Genomic DNA, 19,085 nt, shown 5'->3' on the forward strand with positions numbered 1-19,085 from the left:
TTCCTTGATTTTCAGTAGTACCTTGTGTATCAAAGGAAGAGGTGGGAATGCATATGCTGTTAGGCCTTTCCAGTTGAAGGAGAGCGAATCCACTTTCCATGCTAGTGGGTGGAATGTCCTTGTGCAGAATTTTTTGAGCTGGTGATTGAGAGGTGATGCGAATAGGTCTATCTGTGGCATTCCCCATTTCTTTGAGATGGTCTTGAAGATGTCCGGGTGCAGCTTCCATTCGTGGGCATCCGAAGTGGTTCTGCTTAATATGTCTGCTAGAGTATTGTCTTTCCCCGGTACAAATATTGCCTGTAACTGGATGTTGTAGCTGAGTGCCAGGGTCCACAGCTCCAAGGTCATTCTGCATAGGGGTATGAATGAGTGCCTCCCTGTTTGTTGATGTACCACATGACTGTGGTGTTGTCTGTCCTTATCATCAACTGGCCCTCTGAGAAATGGTTTGAACTTTTGGATTGCCAGTTTTACTGCCAGCATTTCTTTTAGGTTGATGTGCAGGTGAAGTTGATCCTGTGTCCACAATCCTTGCACGCATTTGTCCAGCATGTGGGCCCCCCATCCTAGGTCTGAAGCGTCTGTTGTGATGGTCTGGCTTTCTTGACATCTGCGAAAGGGTAGGCCTGGGTTTGACTGGCATGCCTGGGCCCACCATAGGAACTCCTGTTTTAAGCATGGAATTAGTGGGATTTCTGTTTCTAGACTGTGCCTGTGTTGGGACCATAAATTCTTTAGGAACCACTGTAGTTTTCTCATATGTAGTCTGGCAAATGGAACCAAGATTATGCATGATGCCATGAAGCCCAAGGCCTGCAGTACTTTTCTTGCTGTTAACTTGTTCAGTTTTGTTAGTGCCAAGAAGTAAAGAGGAAGTTCTTTTTGTTTTTCTGTAGTCAGGAATGCCATTTGTTTTACTGTGTCCAATTCAGCCCAAGAATGTCCTTGTTTGGGATGGTATCAGCCTTGACTTTTGTAAATTGACTGTGTACCCCAGTGCTTGTAGCAAGTAAATGACCCTTTGTAAATCTGTTGTCAGCTTGCTTTTGTTGTCCCCTTGTAGCAGGCAGTCGTCCAGGTATGGGTAAATTTGAATTCCCTGTAGTCTGCAATGGGCGATTACTGATGCCAGGCATTTTGTGCATACTCTGGGCAGTAGATAAGCCAAAGGGCAATGCTGAGAATTGATAGTGCTCTGATCCTGCAAGAAATCTGAGGTATCTTCTGCAGATTGGTCGAATGGGGCGTGCAGGTATGCCTCCTTGAGATCTAGAGTTACCAGCCAAGACTCCTTGCCCAGCATGGGAAGAAGTTGCTGTAGGGTCAGCATTTTGAATTTTGGGACAATGATGTATGTATTTAAGGTGGACAGGTCGAGAATTGGTCTCCAACTTTTTCCTTTCTTGGAACTAGGAATAGTCTGGAATAGAACCCCTTTCCTTGCTCTGCTGTTGGTACTCTTTCCACAGCTCTCATGTTTGCTAACTCCATTATCTGGCGTAGAGACTCTGTTTTTTGATTTGGAGGTAGATTTGGCATTCCTCTTTTGACTGGTAAAGTGTGGAAGTGAAACCGGTAACCTTGATCTATGGTTTGTAAAATCCACTTGTCTTTTGTTATGTAGTGCCAGTTCTTTGAAAATAAGGTTAACTTTCCGCCTAGAGGAGCTGCTATTTGTTCCCTGGTAGGCGGATTTAGGGTTAAGTCACTGTGGTTGTGCTGATGTAGTGGAAGTGGCTGTGTCTGTGCCTCTGTTGTTACCTTGCCACTGTCGTCCTCTGTAGGCACCTCCTCTGGATTGGTTTCTGCCTCTGGAACGTCTATTCCTGCCCCTTTGAAATTTTGTGGAGTCAGGAAAGGACCAATTTTTGGCAGGCCAGTTCCTGCTAAACCTTGGGGATTGAACCTGCAAGAAATCTTTAACAGTTTGAACAGATTTTGCCTTTTCTTCCATTTTCTTCATAACCTGCTGGGCAGGTGTACCAAACAAACTTGTCTTGTCCATAGGAGCATCTAGCAGCTTAGCTTTAACATGATCCGGTAAAGCTTGTTCCTTTAGCCATGCATGCCTTCTTATCACTGTGCCTGTCATGGCTGATCTAAATGAAGCCTCCAGTGCATCATAGCCACATTTTAAGGAATGGTTGCTAACCTGTTGTATGTTATTTACCATCTCTAATACATATTTCTTATCAAGAGATTCATCAGTGGTTAGTTTTTTTAGTTAACTGATCAAGCATAAACTCTTGGTATTGTATCATGTGAAACTGACAGTTTAAAGCTCTAGCTGAGAGAGTAGCTGAAGTGTAGACCTTTTTACCCCATCTGTCTAATGACCTTGCTTCCCTTTCAGAAGGAATAGGGTTTTTAGCTATGGTCGCGGCTACTGCCTTGGGACCCTGGGATATAGTTTCTGGGTCTGCAAGTGGGGCCTTGTAAAGGTGGTGATGAGTATCTGGCACCCTGTAAAATCTGTCTGGTTTGGCAGGGGCTGGGGGTAAAGAATCTGGAGCGGGGCAAACATCATTGAAAGCATCATCCACCACAGAGAGAACAGGAGGTATAGCTAAAGGCCTGTGCTGTGGGAGGTGCAGAAAAGTCCTAAGTCTTTTTCTGGAGTCTGAAAAATCCTGTTGCTGCCATTGGAACTGTTCTCGCATGGCATGCAAGGTTTCCCCAAAGGAGAATTCTTCTGGTGGGGAAGCAGCTGGAATGGATTCTTCAGCATCAGAATCTTCAAAATCGGAGAAGGGAGCCTCTGGCTGGTCAGTTATGTCTGATTCATCAGCAGAATCATCAGAGGACACTGGCTCAGGGGGCTCTGCCCTAGGTCTCTTCTCTGGGGGCTGAGAGGCCCTGTCTGGGTGAGATTGAGATCCTCTAATTAAAGAAATTAAATCTTCTGCCAAAGTAAGCATTTGAGAACTAGAAGAGGGCCTGGATGTGGGGGGTTTAACAGGCACTGTTTTAGTAGTCTTGGCTGCTTTAGCCCTGGCGAAGGCCTTAATGGACATGGCTGCTGGAGGCCTAGCAGCACCACGTGCTGGGGTAGAGACATCCAAGGGGATGGTGTCTGATAAGTCAACCACCGTAGTGGGCAAAATTTCTGAGGTCGATTCAAGAATTGTAGCAGGGGCCTCAGTTGTAGGAATAGATTCAGCTGTGCTTTGATCAGTTTTCTCGGTTTCGGCCGAAACAGAGACACTCGCGGTTTGCTTAACCATGGTTTCGGCCGAAACCGCGGACCGCGAGTGTCGGTCTATCTTTGCGTTTTTTGGTAGATTGGGTAGTCTGAGGATCCGACGGCATAATGTACGCAAAATCAGAACCGAAAAACTGTTCTGCAAACTCCGACCGACGCCTAAGCGTTCGTTGGTTGAAAGAAGCACAGGCCGAACAGGCTGCTACGTCGTGGGCTGGGCCTAAACAAGGCAGACAGTAAGAGTGGAAATCTTTATGAGGTATTTGTTTCCCACAGGTTAAACAATTGTTAACTTTTTCTGACATCGGCTGAGGCAAGAAAGAGTCCCCAACGGGGTACTTAGCTTTAGAAGTCTTCGAAGTAGTATTCGGTAGAAGTAATCTCTGGATCCGACCGACACTTGCGAACAGCTTCTGCTTCGGGCGCCACGCGGCAAGAAAGACTGAGGAAAATGGCGTCGGCTGATGCTTTTATACCCGAAGACCAACAGAGATGACGTCAGGTGGAGTGCGACATCAGCCGAAGCCAGACCCGGACTTTGGAATCCGGCCGACTGAAGGGCTGCCTGACGACAGGACAACCCAGTTGTTATGACTGCAGATGCATCCATGAAGGACATCCAGAATGTGCCCCCTTTAAAATGGCTTTACTTCAGACTGAAGAAAGTCAACTCATTACAGATGAGTGCTACTCCAGGCGTCTTTTGCAGTCAACTCCTACTGCTCCTCTAGGCATAAAATATTGATTGTTCATATTTGCATTAATAATTCCAAAACCATGTTACATACAAGGTACCGGGATATTTTGTCTTGAAGCATATGTGATGGCAAACACAACTGTATTGATATTTGACCTCTCTCAATGAGTACTTTCTAGAACTAAGGTGATAACTTCATTTTTTAAAGGCTTAAGCCATGCCCATTGGGAGTTAAAGGCACACACTCAAAAGAGCTGTACTGGAGGGAATGAGTTAATAAAACAAGACTTTAGAACAAACATGAAATGACTGCCAGCAAGAAAAAATGTGGGGGGCATTAAGTGAGATCATGCTTATTTCTTACCACATCTTTCAAGTGGTGTAATGTGGCTCACTGGGCTAGTCCAAGTGCAATAAACTGTACATGCTCTTGTCGTTACAGTAAAATTTCTAATCTTGCAGTGTGCAAATTTAATCACTGTAAGTTAACTCATTCACTCCCATGGAGGTCTGAAAATTTGTACTGTAACTTTCAATGGGCGGAGCCTAAGCCTTTTGACAATCAAATGATGCCCTCACATTTCAAACTGTTCACATCTCAGGAACCACAGGTGTTAAGAAAATTTAAACTGCAAACTCTTCAGCACAAACTGTTTTTACAATGGTAGTATTCTTTAGGTTCTAGGTCTTAAACCAAATTTTATAAGTCAGAATATACACACTAATACAAATGCACATTTTTAAAAACTTAGAATACCTCAGCAACCACACTCCAGTTACACATACCATCACAGCAGCATTTTATTCATCTGAGGGCTTTCATATGAGGCTACGGAGTTTTGTCTGTGTTACTTGGTTATTGAGATATTTATAAAAATGTGAAAATATCTATACAAATATAACAGTTGCATCTATTTGCACTAAACAGAAGTCAAATATTAATGCAGTCTAGTTTGCCATTATGTAAGCTTTACAATGAAATCTTAAAACCTTGTACATAGCATGGTTTTTGAATTATTGATGCAAATTTGAACAAATATTTGACGCCTAGAGGCGTCAAGTAGGAGTTACCTGCAGATGCACCTGGAGGCGTCACTTGGATTAATGAGTTAAAGCAATTTTCAAACACTACTGCTTTTCATTCCAAAGCTTTGTTTCAAACAAAAATACAAGGCTTGGGAGACTACATAAACCATATATTAATAAAAGCGTTTCTTTATCACAGTCTTACCTTTAAGTGTTTAATAGCCTGCTCTGTCACCAGCTCTTCTTTCTTGTTCCACTCTACTGTGCTCATCACACTAGACCACAAGATAGTGATAACCATTTGCTCAGAGATGTTGCTTTTCTTCATTTCCTCTTTTACATAAAAAATTATCTTAAAAGCAAAAACATAAGAGTCATTCAACACACTGGATGTCACATGCATGCAGTATTTTTCTCTTCAGGGTGGGGACACACCCCTGTTAAACTATGCCAGTTGCTAAGATACATTGTTGAAGGTGCCAGACATGCAGAGGGAAATCTAGCACTGTCCTAAACTGCTACAGAATGCTGAAAAACGTTATGTACTCACCATGATGTTCCATCTGTGTTATTGCTCTTCGTTCATTCTTGATGAATGGGATTCGGTTCTCCTTGGAATTGGCTCAGGTAAATTATACAGCTTGTGCCAGACAAAAAGCTTTCAAGCTAACCACAATGCCTCTCCATTATCTCAGTTCGCAAACAGAGGAGAATACACAGTAATTGTAAGCAGAAGCAATGTCAGAGGTAAACTCTACAGCAACCCAGGCCAAGGGTTCGATCCCCCAGGAAATTATAGAGGGGAAGGTGGGTGAGATGTCAAAATAAACACAGACTGAATGTTATGGTGAATACATTCTTAATGAATGTGACAGTCTCCAGCTACTTTATTCCCTGGGTGGCCTTATGGAAGGATACTCCTAAGAACCATATAGCCAAAGGATGCTCTGCCCCTGGAGACCACATCAAATTTGTATTGAGTGATAAAGATGAGACGTAGCCCAGGTTACAGCTGGTAAATTTTGTCCATAGATACCTTTGAATGAAAAACTGCTGATCTGGTTGAATGTGCTTTAACAGGCGCAGGTAACTTATGGTTGGGTATGTTCACAAATAAAGGTAATCTCAGCCATTTTGATAAGGTCACTTTTGAAACAGCTTGCCCCATCACTGGGCCAGAAAAAATGAATTGATCTGATTTTCTGGACTCTAATCCTTTTCAGGTAAAAACGTAATTCTTATGCATGTCCAGTAAACATAAGCAATATTCACCTTAGTTGAAAAAGATGGGACGAAAACTGGTAATTCAATAATCTGATCAATATTGGATTCAGAAACCACCTTAGGAAGGAAGGGGAAGTCCTCAATGATACCATGTCTTAATGAAAGATGATATAGGGGGCTTCGCACACAATGCCTGGATCTCAGAGACTCTTGTGGAAATGGCCACCAGAAAGCTTTTTTCCAAGAAAGAAATTTAAGATGGCAAGTAGCTTGTTGGTTCAAAGGGAGGTAGTACTAAAGAATGCAAAACCAAGTTGAGATCCCATGGAGCTACGGTATCTTTGAAAGTACAGTTTTGTACCTACCATAAATGTAGATGTTAGAGTGTTCACCCTGCTGCAGTCATCACACTTGGGTTATCCTTTCGTCAGGCGGTCCCGCAGTCGGACGGATTTCCAAAGTCTTGATCCGACGTCGGTTGCTGTCGCCTCATCCCTGACGTCAGTGCGCCAGGGGTACATATATTGCAACAGACGCCATTTTCTTCAGTTTTTCTTGCCCCAGATGTCAGGTGCCCCCAAATAGGTGATCCAAATCAGTACCAAAAAGTGAGAACACTGTACAGACACAAAACCCCTTAAGCTATAAGCAAATACATCAGTAAGGCATAGCAGAGGTTTAGCCAGTAAATCAGAGGGGTTGGAGAGAGGGTAACCTGGACTGCAGCAAGGTGAACACTCTAACATCTACATTTATGGTAGGTACAAAACTGTACTATGTTCATCGTGTTACCCTGCTGCAGTCATCACACTTGGGTTGAGTCCCAAAGCTAAGGTAGGGTGGAGGCATTATAGAAGGTTAGAGGAGGCAATGAGCCCCTGCAGAACTGCAGTGGCGAAGCCTGCCCTGGGCTTAGAATAAAGAGGTAAGTGATCGTGTTTGGTGAAGGTGTGTACAGAACTCCAAGTTGCAGCTTCTAAAATTTCCTTGGTAGGAACCCCCCTGAGAAAGGCTGTAGAGGTAGCTGTTGCCCTGGTAGAGTGGGACCTAATGGTAGGAGGAACTGGTTTCCCATGATGGGTATAGCAGAATCGTATGCAATGGCCTATCCATTTAGAAATGGTTTGCTTGGAAATGGCCTTCCCTTGAGAAGCTGTAGCATAGGAAACAGAGCTGGTCAGTTTTTCTGAAAACCTTAGTTTTATCCAAGTAATATCGAAGTTAATATCGAAGTTCCCTGTGAATGTCCAAGGAATGTAGGAGTCTCTCACCTTTGTTCTGTGGATTGGGGAAGAAAGTGGGTAGACGGATGGTCTGATTTAAAGCTACACTGGAAACCACCTTAGGCATGAAGGATTAGTTCGTAGAGAAACTCTGTCTTGATGAAAAATGAGGAAAGGTTCCACTGCCATACGTGCCTGTAATTCTGAAACTCTCCTAGCAGAAGTTATTGCCAGGAGCAAGGCAGTCTTCCAAGATAGGAACTGAAGGTCTGCAGAAAAAGCTGGTTCAAAAGGAGGCAATGTTATTTTTTCCAGAACAAAGTTGAGGTCCCATGTAGGCGTAGGAGCTCTTCTAGGTAGTCTAATGTTTTTTCCCCTCAGAGGAACTGCCTTAGGAGAGGATTTGAAAATAAAGGTGAATTTGTGTCGTAGTGAGCTGAAATAGCTGAAGCATGGATTTTAATAAAAGGAAAGTCCTTTATGCAACATCTCAGCTAAATACTGCAGAATGTGAGACATATGAGGCAGAGTTGTATCTAGGCCTTTAGCTTGGTTCCAAGCAGAAAACCTTTTCCATTTGTCCGAGTAAGCCTTCCTAGTGCTTGGCCTCCTGGCTTCCAGAATAACATCCAGTACTGCTTGAGGAAGAAGGGCTAGTTGGCTACTTAATTGATTTGCCATGCCGCCAGGTTTAAGGTTTTGATCTGGCTGTGTAGAATCTGCTTGTCTTGCTGTGTGAGCAAATGAGGTAGAGGCAATATCCATGGTGGGTTGTGAGCCATATTCTTCAATAGTGGGTACCAGTGCTGGCGAGGCCAGTCTGGGGCTATGGCAATCATTCGAGGCTTCTCCTTTTTGACCTTCAAAAGAACCTTTGTGAGAAGAGGTAATGGAGGAAAGGCATATGCTGTCAGGTTTTTCCAACTGAAGGAGAGAGCATCCACTTTCCATGCTAGTTGGTGGAATGTCCTTGTACAAAATTTTGTCAGCTGGTAGTTTTGAGGACTGGCAAACAGGTCTATATTTGGTAGGCCCCATCTCTGAGTTATTAATGCAAATATTTGTGGGTCTAGCTTCCACTCGTGGGGATCTTTGATGTTTCTGCTTAGGTCATCTGCCAATGTGTTTTTCTGTCCTGGCAGGAAGTGAGCTTGTAACTGGACTTGGTAGGTCAGAGCTGTGTTCCATAAGATCATTGCTTGCCTGCAAAGAGGGTAGGAATGTGTGCCCCCTTGTTTATGTACCACATTACTGTGGTGTTGTCAGTCTTTATTGCCAGTTGTCCAGACTGTAGTAGATCCTTGAAGGCTGTCAGAGCTTTCTGTACAGCTAGCATCTCTTTTTGGTTTATGTGCAGTTTTCTTTGTTCTGCAGTCCATAGGCCTTGAATGCATTTCCCTGCCATGTGAGCCCCCCAGGCGTAGTCTGAAGCATCTGTTGATAGTTTGCCTGGGTGGGGGCAAAGTGAAAGGCTGACCCTTGTTGAGGTGACATGCCTGTGCCCACCAGAGAAATTCCTGTTGAAGGCAGGGAATGAGAGATATCACTGTGTCCAAGCTGTGGCTGTATTGAAACCATACGCTTTTTAGGTACCATTGTAATTTCCTCATATGCAGTTTTGCAAATGGTATTACCAGAATGCAAGATGCCATGAAACCCAAAGCCTGCAGAATTTTTCTTGCAGTTAATTGGGTCTTTGTTGCCATTGTCTTGAAATATTGAGTCAGTTGTAATTGTTTGCCTGGTGTAAGATAAGCCTTCTGGGCCGTTGTGTCCAAGCTGGCACCCAGGAATGTAATTTTTTGAGAGGGTACTAGTTTTGACTTCTTTTCGTTTACTGTGTACCCCAGGCAATTTAATAGATGCTTCACAAAAGCCAGATGTTGTATGAGAATATCTTTTCTTTCTGCTTGGATGAGGCAGTCGCCCAGGTATGGATATATTTGAATTCCTCTTTGTCTGCAGTATGCAATTACTGGTGCCAGGCATTTTGTGAATACTCTGGGCGCAGTAGATAAGCCAAAGGGCAGTGCAGAGAATTGATAATGGGTTGAACCTGCAATTAAACTGAGGTATCTTCTGCAACTTTGTCTGATAGGGACATGCAGGTATGCCTCCTTGAGGTCCAACGTTACCAGCCATGCTTCCTTGCCCAACATGGGAAGTAGCTGCTGTAGTGTTAGCATCTTGAATTTGGGAACTTGTGTTTAGAATTGAAAGGTCCAGAATTGGTCTCCAAGCATTTTCCTTCCTGGGTACTAGGAATAGTAGAGTAAAATCCTTGGCCTTGCTCTTGAGTTGGTACCCTTTGAATGGCTCTCATGGCCATGAGAGCTGTAATTTGTTTTTGAGCCACTGCCCTTTGATTTTGTGGCAGCTTTGGCATTCCTCTTTTATTGGCAAGGTGTGGAAGTGGAATCTGTATCCTCGTAAAATTATGTCCAGGACCCATTTGTCCTTTGTGACCATGTGCCAGTTGTCTACAAATAATGCTAGTTTTCCCCCCAGGGGGGCTGACAGAAGAGCTATGTTTGGCCAGTTGAGGTGCAAGTCATTGAGTTTGCCTTCTAGTGGCTTGAGACCTGTCTTCTCCTCCCTTCTCGGTTGGAGTGGTCCATTGGCGAGGTTTATACTGAGCTTGTGGTTGTCCTCTGCCCCTTGGGCGCCTGTATTTACCCCTCTGAGGCCCGTCAGTGGCTGGAAAGGACCAAGTTTTGGTTAGCCAGTTTCTGCTGAAGCGAGGGGGTTGTATACCTGTAGGAAATCTTTGACTGTCTGCATTGATTTTGCCTTATCCTCCATTTTCTTTAAAACTTCTTCTGCTTTAACACCAAAAAGAACATCCTGCTGCAAGGGGGCATCTAGTAGTTTTGCTTTAACATGTTCAGGCACACTCTGCTCCTTTAACCAGGCATGCCTACGTATAACTGATCCAGTGACCGCTGCTCTGCAGGAGGCCTCCAAGGAATTAAACCCACATTGTAAGGTAGGTTTGCCCACCTGCTCGATGGCGTGCAACAAATCCTGTACTACTTTCAATTCAGATTGTTGAGGAAGAGTTATCTTTTGTTTTAACTGAGAGATCAGAAATTGTTGATACTTAAGCAAATGAAATTGACAGTTTAGAGCTCTCATAGCTAAAGTGGCTGAGGTGTAAACCTTCCCCCCCCCCCCCCCCCATCTGTCTAGTGCTCTTGAATCCCTTTCAGAAAGTACTGGATTTTTAGCCATGGAAGCCTTAGCCCCCTTGGGACCCTGGGAGATAGTCTCTGGGTCAGCTGGTCTTTTGTAAAGGAATTTATGGGAATCAGGTACTCTAATATCTATCAGGCTTGGCCGGGGCAGGAGGCAGAGAGTCAGGGTTGAAACTGGATTCTAAATAAACATCATCCACAAATGTCCAGAACAGGAGGGATGGCTAGAGGTCTGTGTTGGGGGAGTAAAAGAAACTCTGTGCCTTTTCTTGGAAGAGTAATCCTGACCTTCCCAGTGAAAATGCTCCCTCAGTGTGTAAAGTTTCCCCAAAAGAGTAATCTTCTGGAGGGGAAGCTGAGGGAATAGAGTCCTCGGCATCAGAATCTTCATAAGGAGAGAAGGAATAGTCTTTGTCTTCAGAGGAATCCAAAGAAATAGACAGTTGTTCAAAGGAAGCAGATTCTTCCTCTTGTCTAGGCCTTTTGTCAGGAGGAGGCTGGGAACCCCTGATAAGAGTAATCAGATCTTCAGCCATCTTAAGCATCTGTTTCTTAGGCATAGGGCCTTGAACAGGAGACTGAAGTGAAGCTTTTTTAGATTTGGAAGGAGTCTTCTATTTTGAAAACGTTTTGACTAAGAGTAGTCTGTCTGAAAACGCCTTCAGAAAGCGAAGGTGTTTCAGAAGTACCGGCATCCTTGGAAGGTAAGTCTTCGGTAGGGCCTGAAGTAAAAGGCTGCGTCGGCCTAGTACATTCCGTCTAAAAATCCGTAGCGGTCTCAGGTTCCTCAACTGCGGTAGTCAGAGGCTGTGTCGGAGCCTCACAGATAACCGGTGACCGGATCAACCGAGGACTCGGAATCAGGCTTAGGCCTGGGCTGTCGATCCTTATCCCTGCGTTTTTTGTGCACGCCGGTAGCTCCGACGGCATGTTATAATTACATTTTCTGCCAAAAAGTGTCATGCGAAATCAAATAGTCTTAATAGTGAGTTTATTAAATCTAGCACAAAAACGACAAGTGACGTCGTGATCAGGGCCTAGGCAGGGTATACAATAAGAATGAAAATCCTTGAGGTATTTGCTTCCCACAAGAAATAAAATTGTTAACTTCTTCTGACATCGATCTGAGGCAAGAAAAGTTTCCCCAACGGGGTACTTAGCTTTATAGAAGACTTCGGTCTGAAACTCGAATTTGAAAATCTCAGGAGTCAGCCGACCGGCACTTGCCAACTGCTTCTGCTTCGGGCACCACGCAGCAAGAAAGACAGAAGAAAATGGCGTCTGTTGCAATATATGTACCCCTGGCGCACTGACGTCAGGGATGAGGCAACAGCAACCGACGTCGGACCAAGACTTTGGAAATCCGGTCGACTGCGGGACCGCCTGACGACAGGATAACCCAAGTGTGATGACTGCAGCAGGGTAACACGAACATCAGGGGGTTTTAGTCGAAAGGCACCTTTGAGAAAAACCTTGCACAAGCGATGGGAAATTACAGGATGGTCATAGTTGTGAAAATCGGAAATGGCTAACTGGACTCTAATGGTGGAAGCTGAAACTACTCAAACAGAATGGCTAAAAAGTGCAAAACTTTTTCAACAGGTACCAAAAAAGGGATCTAAATTGTTTTCAGAAGCTCAGACCGAATATCCCTTCCATTTATTGGAGTAGAGTCCCCTGCTGGAAGGTCTATGGGAGGCCACAAAAAAACTTTTGTATTGGGGAAGTAATGTTACTCTGCCTGGCAATTAACGGAATTTGAGGAACCAAGCTATAAGCTTGAGAGCGCGCAGAGCAGGGTGCACCAATCCCTCAAGGTGAGCGCAGGCCAGGAACTGGGTCCAGATTCCACAGGTCAGTGAACCAAGTGAGACCACAGAAAGGGAAATCAAATTTGCCTGGGCCAGAAGGGAGCAATGAGAATCAATTTGCTTTGCAGCCTTTGGCCTTTCTTTAGAAAGATGTTGAGAGGAGATGGGGGAAGGCATAAATACCAGAGGGGCAATCAAGAAGGACAGCGTCTCGAGGACTCTCCCTGAGGGGGGATTAGGGCAAAGCAGCTGCTGCACTTGTTCACTGGGGAGGCAAAAAGATCGCAGCAAGGCTGGCACCATCTGCAAAAAATTTCCTTAGTCACTCTGGGATTGAGAGACCACTCATGAGGCAGTAGTATTTGTGTGCTCAGCTTGTCGGCTATAACGTTGAATGTCCCCGGGATATGCGTTGCCACATGAGTGGTTGGAAGATATCTCCCATTGCCACACAGCTTCCTGGCATGGGGGTAGGATTTGGCTACCCCTTGTTTGATCTACCAGACCACTGACATGTATGATTGGATCGCAAGAGTTCCCAGAGGAAAAGCAGACTGAAAGGCTTGCAACGCTAGGAGCAATGCTTATTTCCAAGGACACTGACATGCAAATTGGCCTCTTGTGGAGAGGCTTTTTTTCTTCGGGCTGATATTGGACAGGCTATGCCCTTAGAGGACTGGCTCCGACTGGGGCTTTTACTATGCTCTGAGGGCTGGTGCATGCACTTTCATGGCCCACGTTCCTGAAGCCACATCAGACGCCCACACCAAGAGGGACTGAAAATCTTTGGAAACCTGGCTGGACAAACTGGAGAGGAAGGGTAAACCCACAAGTAGAACACTGCAACACTGGAATAGGACATCTGGTAATGACTGGCCTCTAGCCGAAAACGGAGGAACCTTCTTGAGCGTTTGTCCATCTTTATGTGGTTATACACATCTTGAAGGTCTAGAGAGGACATACAATCATTTTCCCTTAGAAAGAAAAGAGTTGTGTAAAATCTTACCATAACCATAGATGTTCTCTTCCAAGTTGCAGTATTGATGTGGGAGAGTGCCACAGCTTAGTGGGAAGAAAGGGTGGCGGATGTAGCAGATTCTACGAAGCCCTGTAGGATTGCCCTAGCGAATACTGCACGAGCTCGACACCTGGTCTAACTTGTAGTGTTTGGTGAAAGTGTGGACAGTGGACCATGTTGCTGCTTCCATAATGGAAGACGTGTCTAGACCTTTTGGGAAAACCTTGGAAGTGGCCATTTACCTGGAGTGGGCTTTCACTCCCACTGCCCCCCCCCCCCCCCATGGTGGGAGTAGCAAAGACAAATGGCTTTCCTGATCCAACATGCGATGGTCTATTTGGAGACTGCCTTGTCCAATGCTCTGGGATGGAAGGAAACAGTTGCTTTTATTTCCTAATGGATTTAGCTTTGTCCAGATAAAATATTAGTTGTCTGTGTACATTCAGGGAGTGAAGTATCCTCTCCCCTTCATTGGTGGGAGAGGGAAAGAAGGTGGGGAGGTGGATAGATTGGTTTAACAACAAATCTTTGACCACCTTGGGCATAAAGGATGGGTTAGTTCTCAAGGTTACCCTGGCTTTGTGGAATGTAGTATAGGGTGGGCAAGCCATTAAGGCTTGTAGCTCTCAAACTCTTCTGGCTGAGGTTATACCCACAAGAACTGTTTTCCACGTACACATCTGGAGGGAAGTTGTCACAGCAGGTTCGAATGGGTGTTTGGTAAGCTTTTCCAGGATGAATTTAAGATCCCATGTTGGAGGGATAGGCTTTTTTGGAGGTTTAATGCGCAACACCCCTTTAAAGAAGAGTTCTACATCAAACCTGGCTAGCAAGGGTGGGTCTAGTGGCAAGCAGGCCAATACTGCGGAAAGATGTACTTTCACTGAATAGAAGAGTCCACCTTTTACCAGTTGACACACAAGAACTGGGGGGGGGGTGCACAATGCAAGGGTCTTTTCCCTTGTCTAGACACCATTTAGTTAATCTAACCCATTTTAGCTAGGTATGATTTTCTTGTACGTTTCCTGGTCTCCCTCAGGACTGAAAACATGTCCTTTGAGAAGTGGTATCTGAATGGGATCAAACGTTCATCACCCAGAATGTCAGGGATATCTGCAAGTGTGGGTGGACAAGAGTTCTTTTGTGTCAGAAGGTCCACCTTGTAGGGTAACTTGCAGTGATTGCCCTTGGCTAGATTGTGAAGTAGGGGGAACCAGTGCTGCCTTGGCCAGTAGGGAGTCACTAACAAGATTTTCGGTTTGTCTCTCCTGATTTTCAGGAGGACTTGCTGGATCAGAGGGAAGGGGGGAGGCATAAAGAAACTTCCCTCTAGCTTGGAAGGTAGGTTCAAAATCTCCTGGGAGGGGGAGTAAGTCCTTGAGCAGAAGATCTGCAGCTGCCTGTTCTGGGGGAGGCGAACAGGTCTATTTGACAACTGCCCCACCGGTGGACAATGTCCAAGACTGCCCTGTCCAGTATCCATTCGTGTTGTGGAGAGGTGTCCTGCTTAGATCCGTTTGTTTTCCTGCAAGGGGATGTAGACTGCCTACAGGGACAAGTTGTAGCGAGAGGCTAGATCCCATATCAGCAGGGTTATTCTGCACAGCCGATAAGCCTTTGCCCCCCCCAGTTTGTTGAGGTACCACATTAAAGTGGTGTTGTCTGTTGCTATTTGAAGAACCCCTGGCAGAAGCAGGGGGATAAAGGTTTTTAGAGCTAATAAGAACGCTGCCATTTTCCTCACATTGATGTGTTGAGCCCTCAAGGAAGGGTGCCAGGTTGCTTGAACCTTGTAAGAAGCTACTGTGGCTCCCCACCCTGAATCCGAGGCATCTGTATGCATTACCTGATTTTGGGGGTGGGGGGGGGTGGGGCCCTGAAGTGGAAGGCCCGGGTTTTGCTGGACTTGCTGGATCCACAAGCATCTCTTTAGACAAGGAAAGAGGGGGATTACCTACTCCAAGAGACTCTGGTGTTTGGGTCAAAAGTTTTTCGGATACCACCGTAGCTTGTGCATATGCATTCTGCCAGTGGAAACAGGGATGGTTGCTGGCATTAAGCCCAGGAGACGTAGGAATTGCTTTGCAGTTATTTCCTGTCTGTAGCTGCTCTCTGAAGTGGGAGGTCAGAAAATGGATCTTGTCTAGTGGAAGAAAGGCCTTCATTGTGTCCGTTCGGATTCTGCAACCCAGAAAAATCTTGTCCTGTTCTGGGTTCAGGGGAGACTTTTGAAGGTTGAGGGTGAACCCTAGATTTTGTAGAAAGGACATGGTGAAGTACAGATGCTCAGAGAGAGCATCTTTGCACTCTGCCAGTATTAGGATGTCTAGCTAGGGGGTAAATTTGAATTCCCAGAGTTCTGCAAAAGGAAATGTCCAGGGCCAGGCATTATGAACACTAGGGGGCAGTGGACAAACCAAAGGGCAAAGTAGTAAATTGGAAAGGTGAGGAGGGCCCAAAGAAACGCAGAAATCTTCTGTGGGAAGGTCTGATGGATACTGTGTAAGCCTCCTTTAGGTCAAAGGTGGCCATGAAGGCCTTGGCTGGTATGAGTGGGAGTAGAGTTAGAATTGACATTTTGAAGGTGGGCACCTGAGGGCAAAGATTTGAGGAGAGGTCTAATATGGGTCTCCATGGGCAGTATTTTTTTGGGGACCAGGAAAAGTCAGGAGTAGAAACCTTTTCCTTTTTGCCCTGAAGGGACTGGTTCTATGGTACCCAGCTTCTGAAGGTCTGTCAGAACTTGTGGAAGGAGAGGCTGTTGGTTCTTTGGGGGGGGGGGTGCCTCATGGGTGGTTTTAAATTCCAGGAGAGGAACTATCCTTTTTGTATTATGGATAGCACCCATTTTTCTGAGGTTATGGTTTCCCAAAAGGGCAGGCAGTGGGAGAGAGAGAGAGTGGTATGGGGCTAGGCAGTCACGCATGGGAGCCTCCTGTCCTGAAAAGGCAGTCTAGGTAGAGGATGCAGGGCAGCAGGTCTGGAAGTGGAGGGTCTTCTTGCACCTCTTAGATCTGGACGAGGAAGTACCTGCCTGGGCTGAGTTCTGCCTCACTAAGTTGGCTTTAGCTGGATAGTTTCTGTAGTACATGGGAATAGGGAACACCAATAGATGTTTTAGGTCTTGCAATTCTTTATTTTTCCTGCAGATTCTTAAAATCTGTAGATTGCTTTCCAAAAGGAAATTGTGGTCCACGGGGGGCATCCAAGATCTTTGACTTAGTCTTCTGGTAGATTTTGAAGTCTCAGCCAGGAGTATCTCCTGAGAACTGAAGCAGATGCTGCAGAGCAAGCAGATGCTTCTGCAGCATTGCAGCTGCACCTAATAGAGTGTCTGGCTACTTGTGTTGCCAGAGAAAGGTTGGAGGAGGCATCAGCCATAGCTGGGCAGTCTGGGACAGAGGCTAGCATGAAGAGGCTTGGGAGACCCAAGTCCAGAGCATATTTGGTCATATGCATCTGACAGTTAATGGCTCTAAGAAAGTAGAAGTAAAGACCTTACCAATCCTATCCATAGATTTTCTGTCTATCTGTGGGTAAGAGTGAGGAGGAGGGAAGGAGTCCGGATTGCTTATCAGGGTAGGTGGCAATCACTGCTGGGTGGTTTAAGAATTTCTGCAAGTCGGGCACCTTGTAAAAGTGATCAGGTCACTTGGGGGCAGGTGGCTGAGAGTCTGGAGAAACACGGAGTCAAAAGCATCCAGGTATGCAGGAAGAACTGGTAGAATAGCAGAAGGGGAGGGGGGTTCTACTTGAAGCTCAAAATACCGCTTTTGGTTATCAGACATTTGTGAGGTATCCCATCTGAAGTAATCTTTCATTTTGGTGATTCTCTCACCAAATGTGATATCCTCAGGTGGTTAGTCTTCCTCTACAGATTCCTCATCAGGAGAATAATACTCCTGGGTGAAGCAATTTGGGACGTGTAAGATACTGAGTCCTCAGAGGAAGAAAGGGATGCATCGTGCTCTTCTTCCCTAACCTGAAATGTCAGGTGGGGAAGAGAAGAGGCTGAAGTAGGCCTAGGGCTGAGCAAAGGTTGAGTAGTGGAGATGAGGCTGAAGGCCTAAGGGCCATAAAGGTCTGCATCAGGGAAGTGAAGGACTGTCAGTCAGGTACCCTTCTGCAGCGAGAAAGATGAGCTTAGTTTTCTGTTTCTTTTTTGCCAGGGTGGATGGAGCAGGCCTGGAATCAGGTCTGATAGGGGTCATATCCAATGGCAGGATCTCGGTTTGAGGCTCCACAGATTCTGGTTCTCCCTCTACCTCGATGGGAGTCTAGGTCTGGGTTGGCTCCAGGGATGTGTAAGCTGTTGGCTGCACAACGGTTTCCACAAAGGTTGTTGAAGACTGGTCTGCCAAGCATCCCTCAGCTCCTAAACTGGCAGCTGGCAGGGTATCCGGTAACAGAGCGGCAGAAGAGGACCTAGGAAACCTGGCGTTATGTGGGGGGTTTTGATGTGCTCTGAGGCAGGATCCATCCTTAGTGCTAACCGTTTAAGGGGGTACCTGTCAAATCTTCGAACGCTCAAAATTTCGAACGTTACATGGTAGAGACCAAATGTTCGAAATTGAGTGCTCGAAGATGGACTTTCAATGGCACCGTATGGTGCAGACAGGGAGAATTCCCCTTTTCTGCACTGAAGTGTGGTCTCGGAGTTGATACATTTAAGTAGGGTGGTGTGGGGGGCTTGCCCCCTGCCTGCACCATTAAGTGTTTTTTCTTGTTTTATATATTTGAACTTTTAAACTTCGAACACATGGGATTCGAAGTTTAGAAAGTTTGAATATATAATATAGACCCCAATTTATCAGTGTTTTTTTTCTGTTCGAACATCCAAATGTCAAACATTTAGTCTCGACCATATAATGTTCGACATTTTGGATGTTCGAACATTTAACATAGACCCGTTTAAGGCACTGTTTTTTCTAAACAGAGATTAAGTGTAGCAAGATGGCTGCGTAGGGTCTTTGGCATAAAGGACTTCACAAATGGAGCAAGCAGTATGGTGGTGCTCCTGGCCTAATCAAAAAAACACACCAATCATGGGAGTTTTTATGGGGTATCTGGCACCCGCATTGGCATTTACCCTTTTTACCTGACAACGGCTATAAATTGCTACAACAAACCAAGCCTATGCAATAAACAGATATGAAGATTACTTATCTTTGAGACGTATGATGTGAAGGAGCAAACATGATGAGTCTATCATCTGCGGCTGAAAAGTTGAGGATTGTGTGTGCAGATGTCACATTTAAGGCCCCTGGTTTATGGCCCTTGTGACATCCCACGCAGCTGCAACAGCCAAGCTGACGCTTTTGTATAGGAGCCGATGTACAAGTCGCCTGAGGGCAGGAAATCCCACATCAAGAATACTGCAACATATGAATAGGACATCAGACTGAACAGTGACCATCCAGAATTGTCTGCTAAACCAAGTTGTTCAGAAAGCCAAGGTCCAATACTGGCCTCCAGTCCCATTGTCTTTGGCAGTAAAAAGAACCTGGAGTAAAATCCAGATCCTATCTAGTCTGGTGGGACTTGGAAAACTCTTTTCTAGCAACTTTTTTACTTCTACAGCTGGTTGATCCCTCTGATTGGTGGAACATCGGAGTTTTTTCCTCAGATTTTCCTCAGATTTCGGGAGAAGGGTGAAGGGGATATGATAGCCTCTGGTAATCATTCTC

The 19,085-nt window shown here is 45.4% G+C and overlaps 1 protein-coding gene across 2 annotated transcripts in view; it reads right to left on the reverse strand.

Annotated features, from left to right (window-relative positions):
- BZW1 (basic leucine zipper and W2 domains 1) overlaps positions 1-19,085 on the reverse strand; it is a 948,791-nt gene that overhangs the window by 422,276 nt on the left and 507,430 nt on the right. For both annotated transcript variants that reach the window (XM_044075876.1, XM_044075877.1), the window contains one exon: positions 5,134-5,280. In XM_044075876.1, the coding sequence (XP_043931811.1) occupies positions 5,134-5,280 (147 nt within the window). The remainder of the gene's footprint in view (positions 1-5,133; positions 5,281-19,085) is intronic.

This window comes from Protopterus annectens, chromosome 6.part1 (assembly GCF_019279795.1).
Source record: "Protopterus annectens isolate FY-2018-M chromosome 6.part1, PAN1.0, whole genome shotgun sequence".
In the NCBI taxonomy this organism is placed as follows: Eukaryota; Metazoa; Chordata; order Ceratodontiformes; family Protopteridae; genus Protopterus; species Protopterus annectens.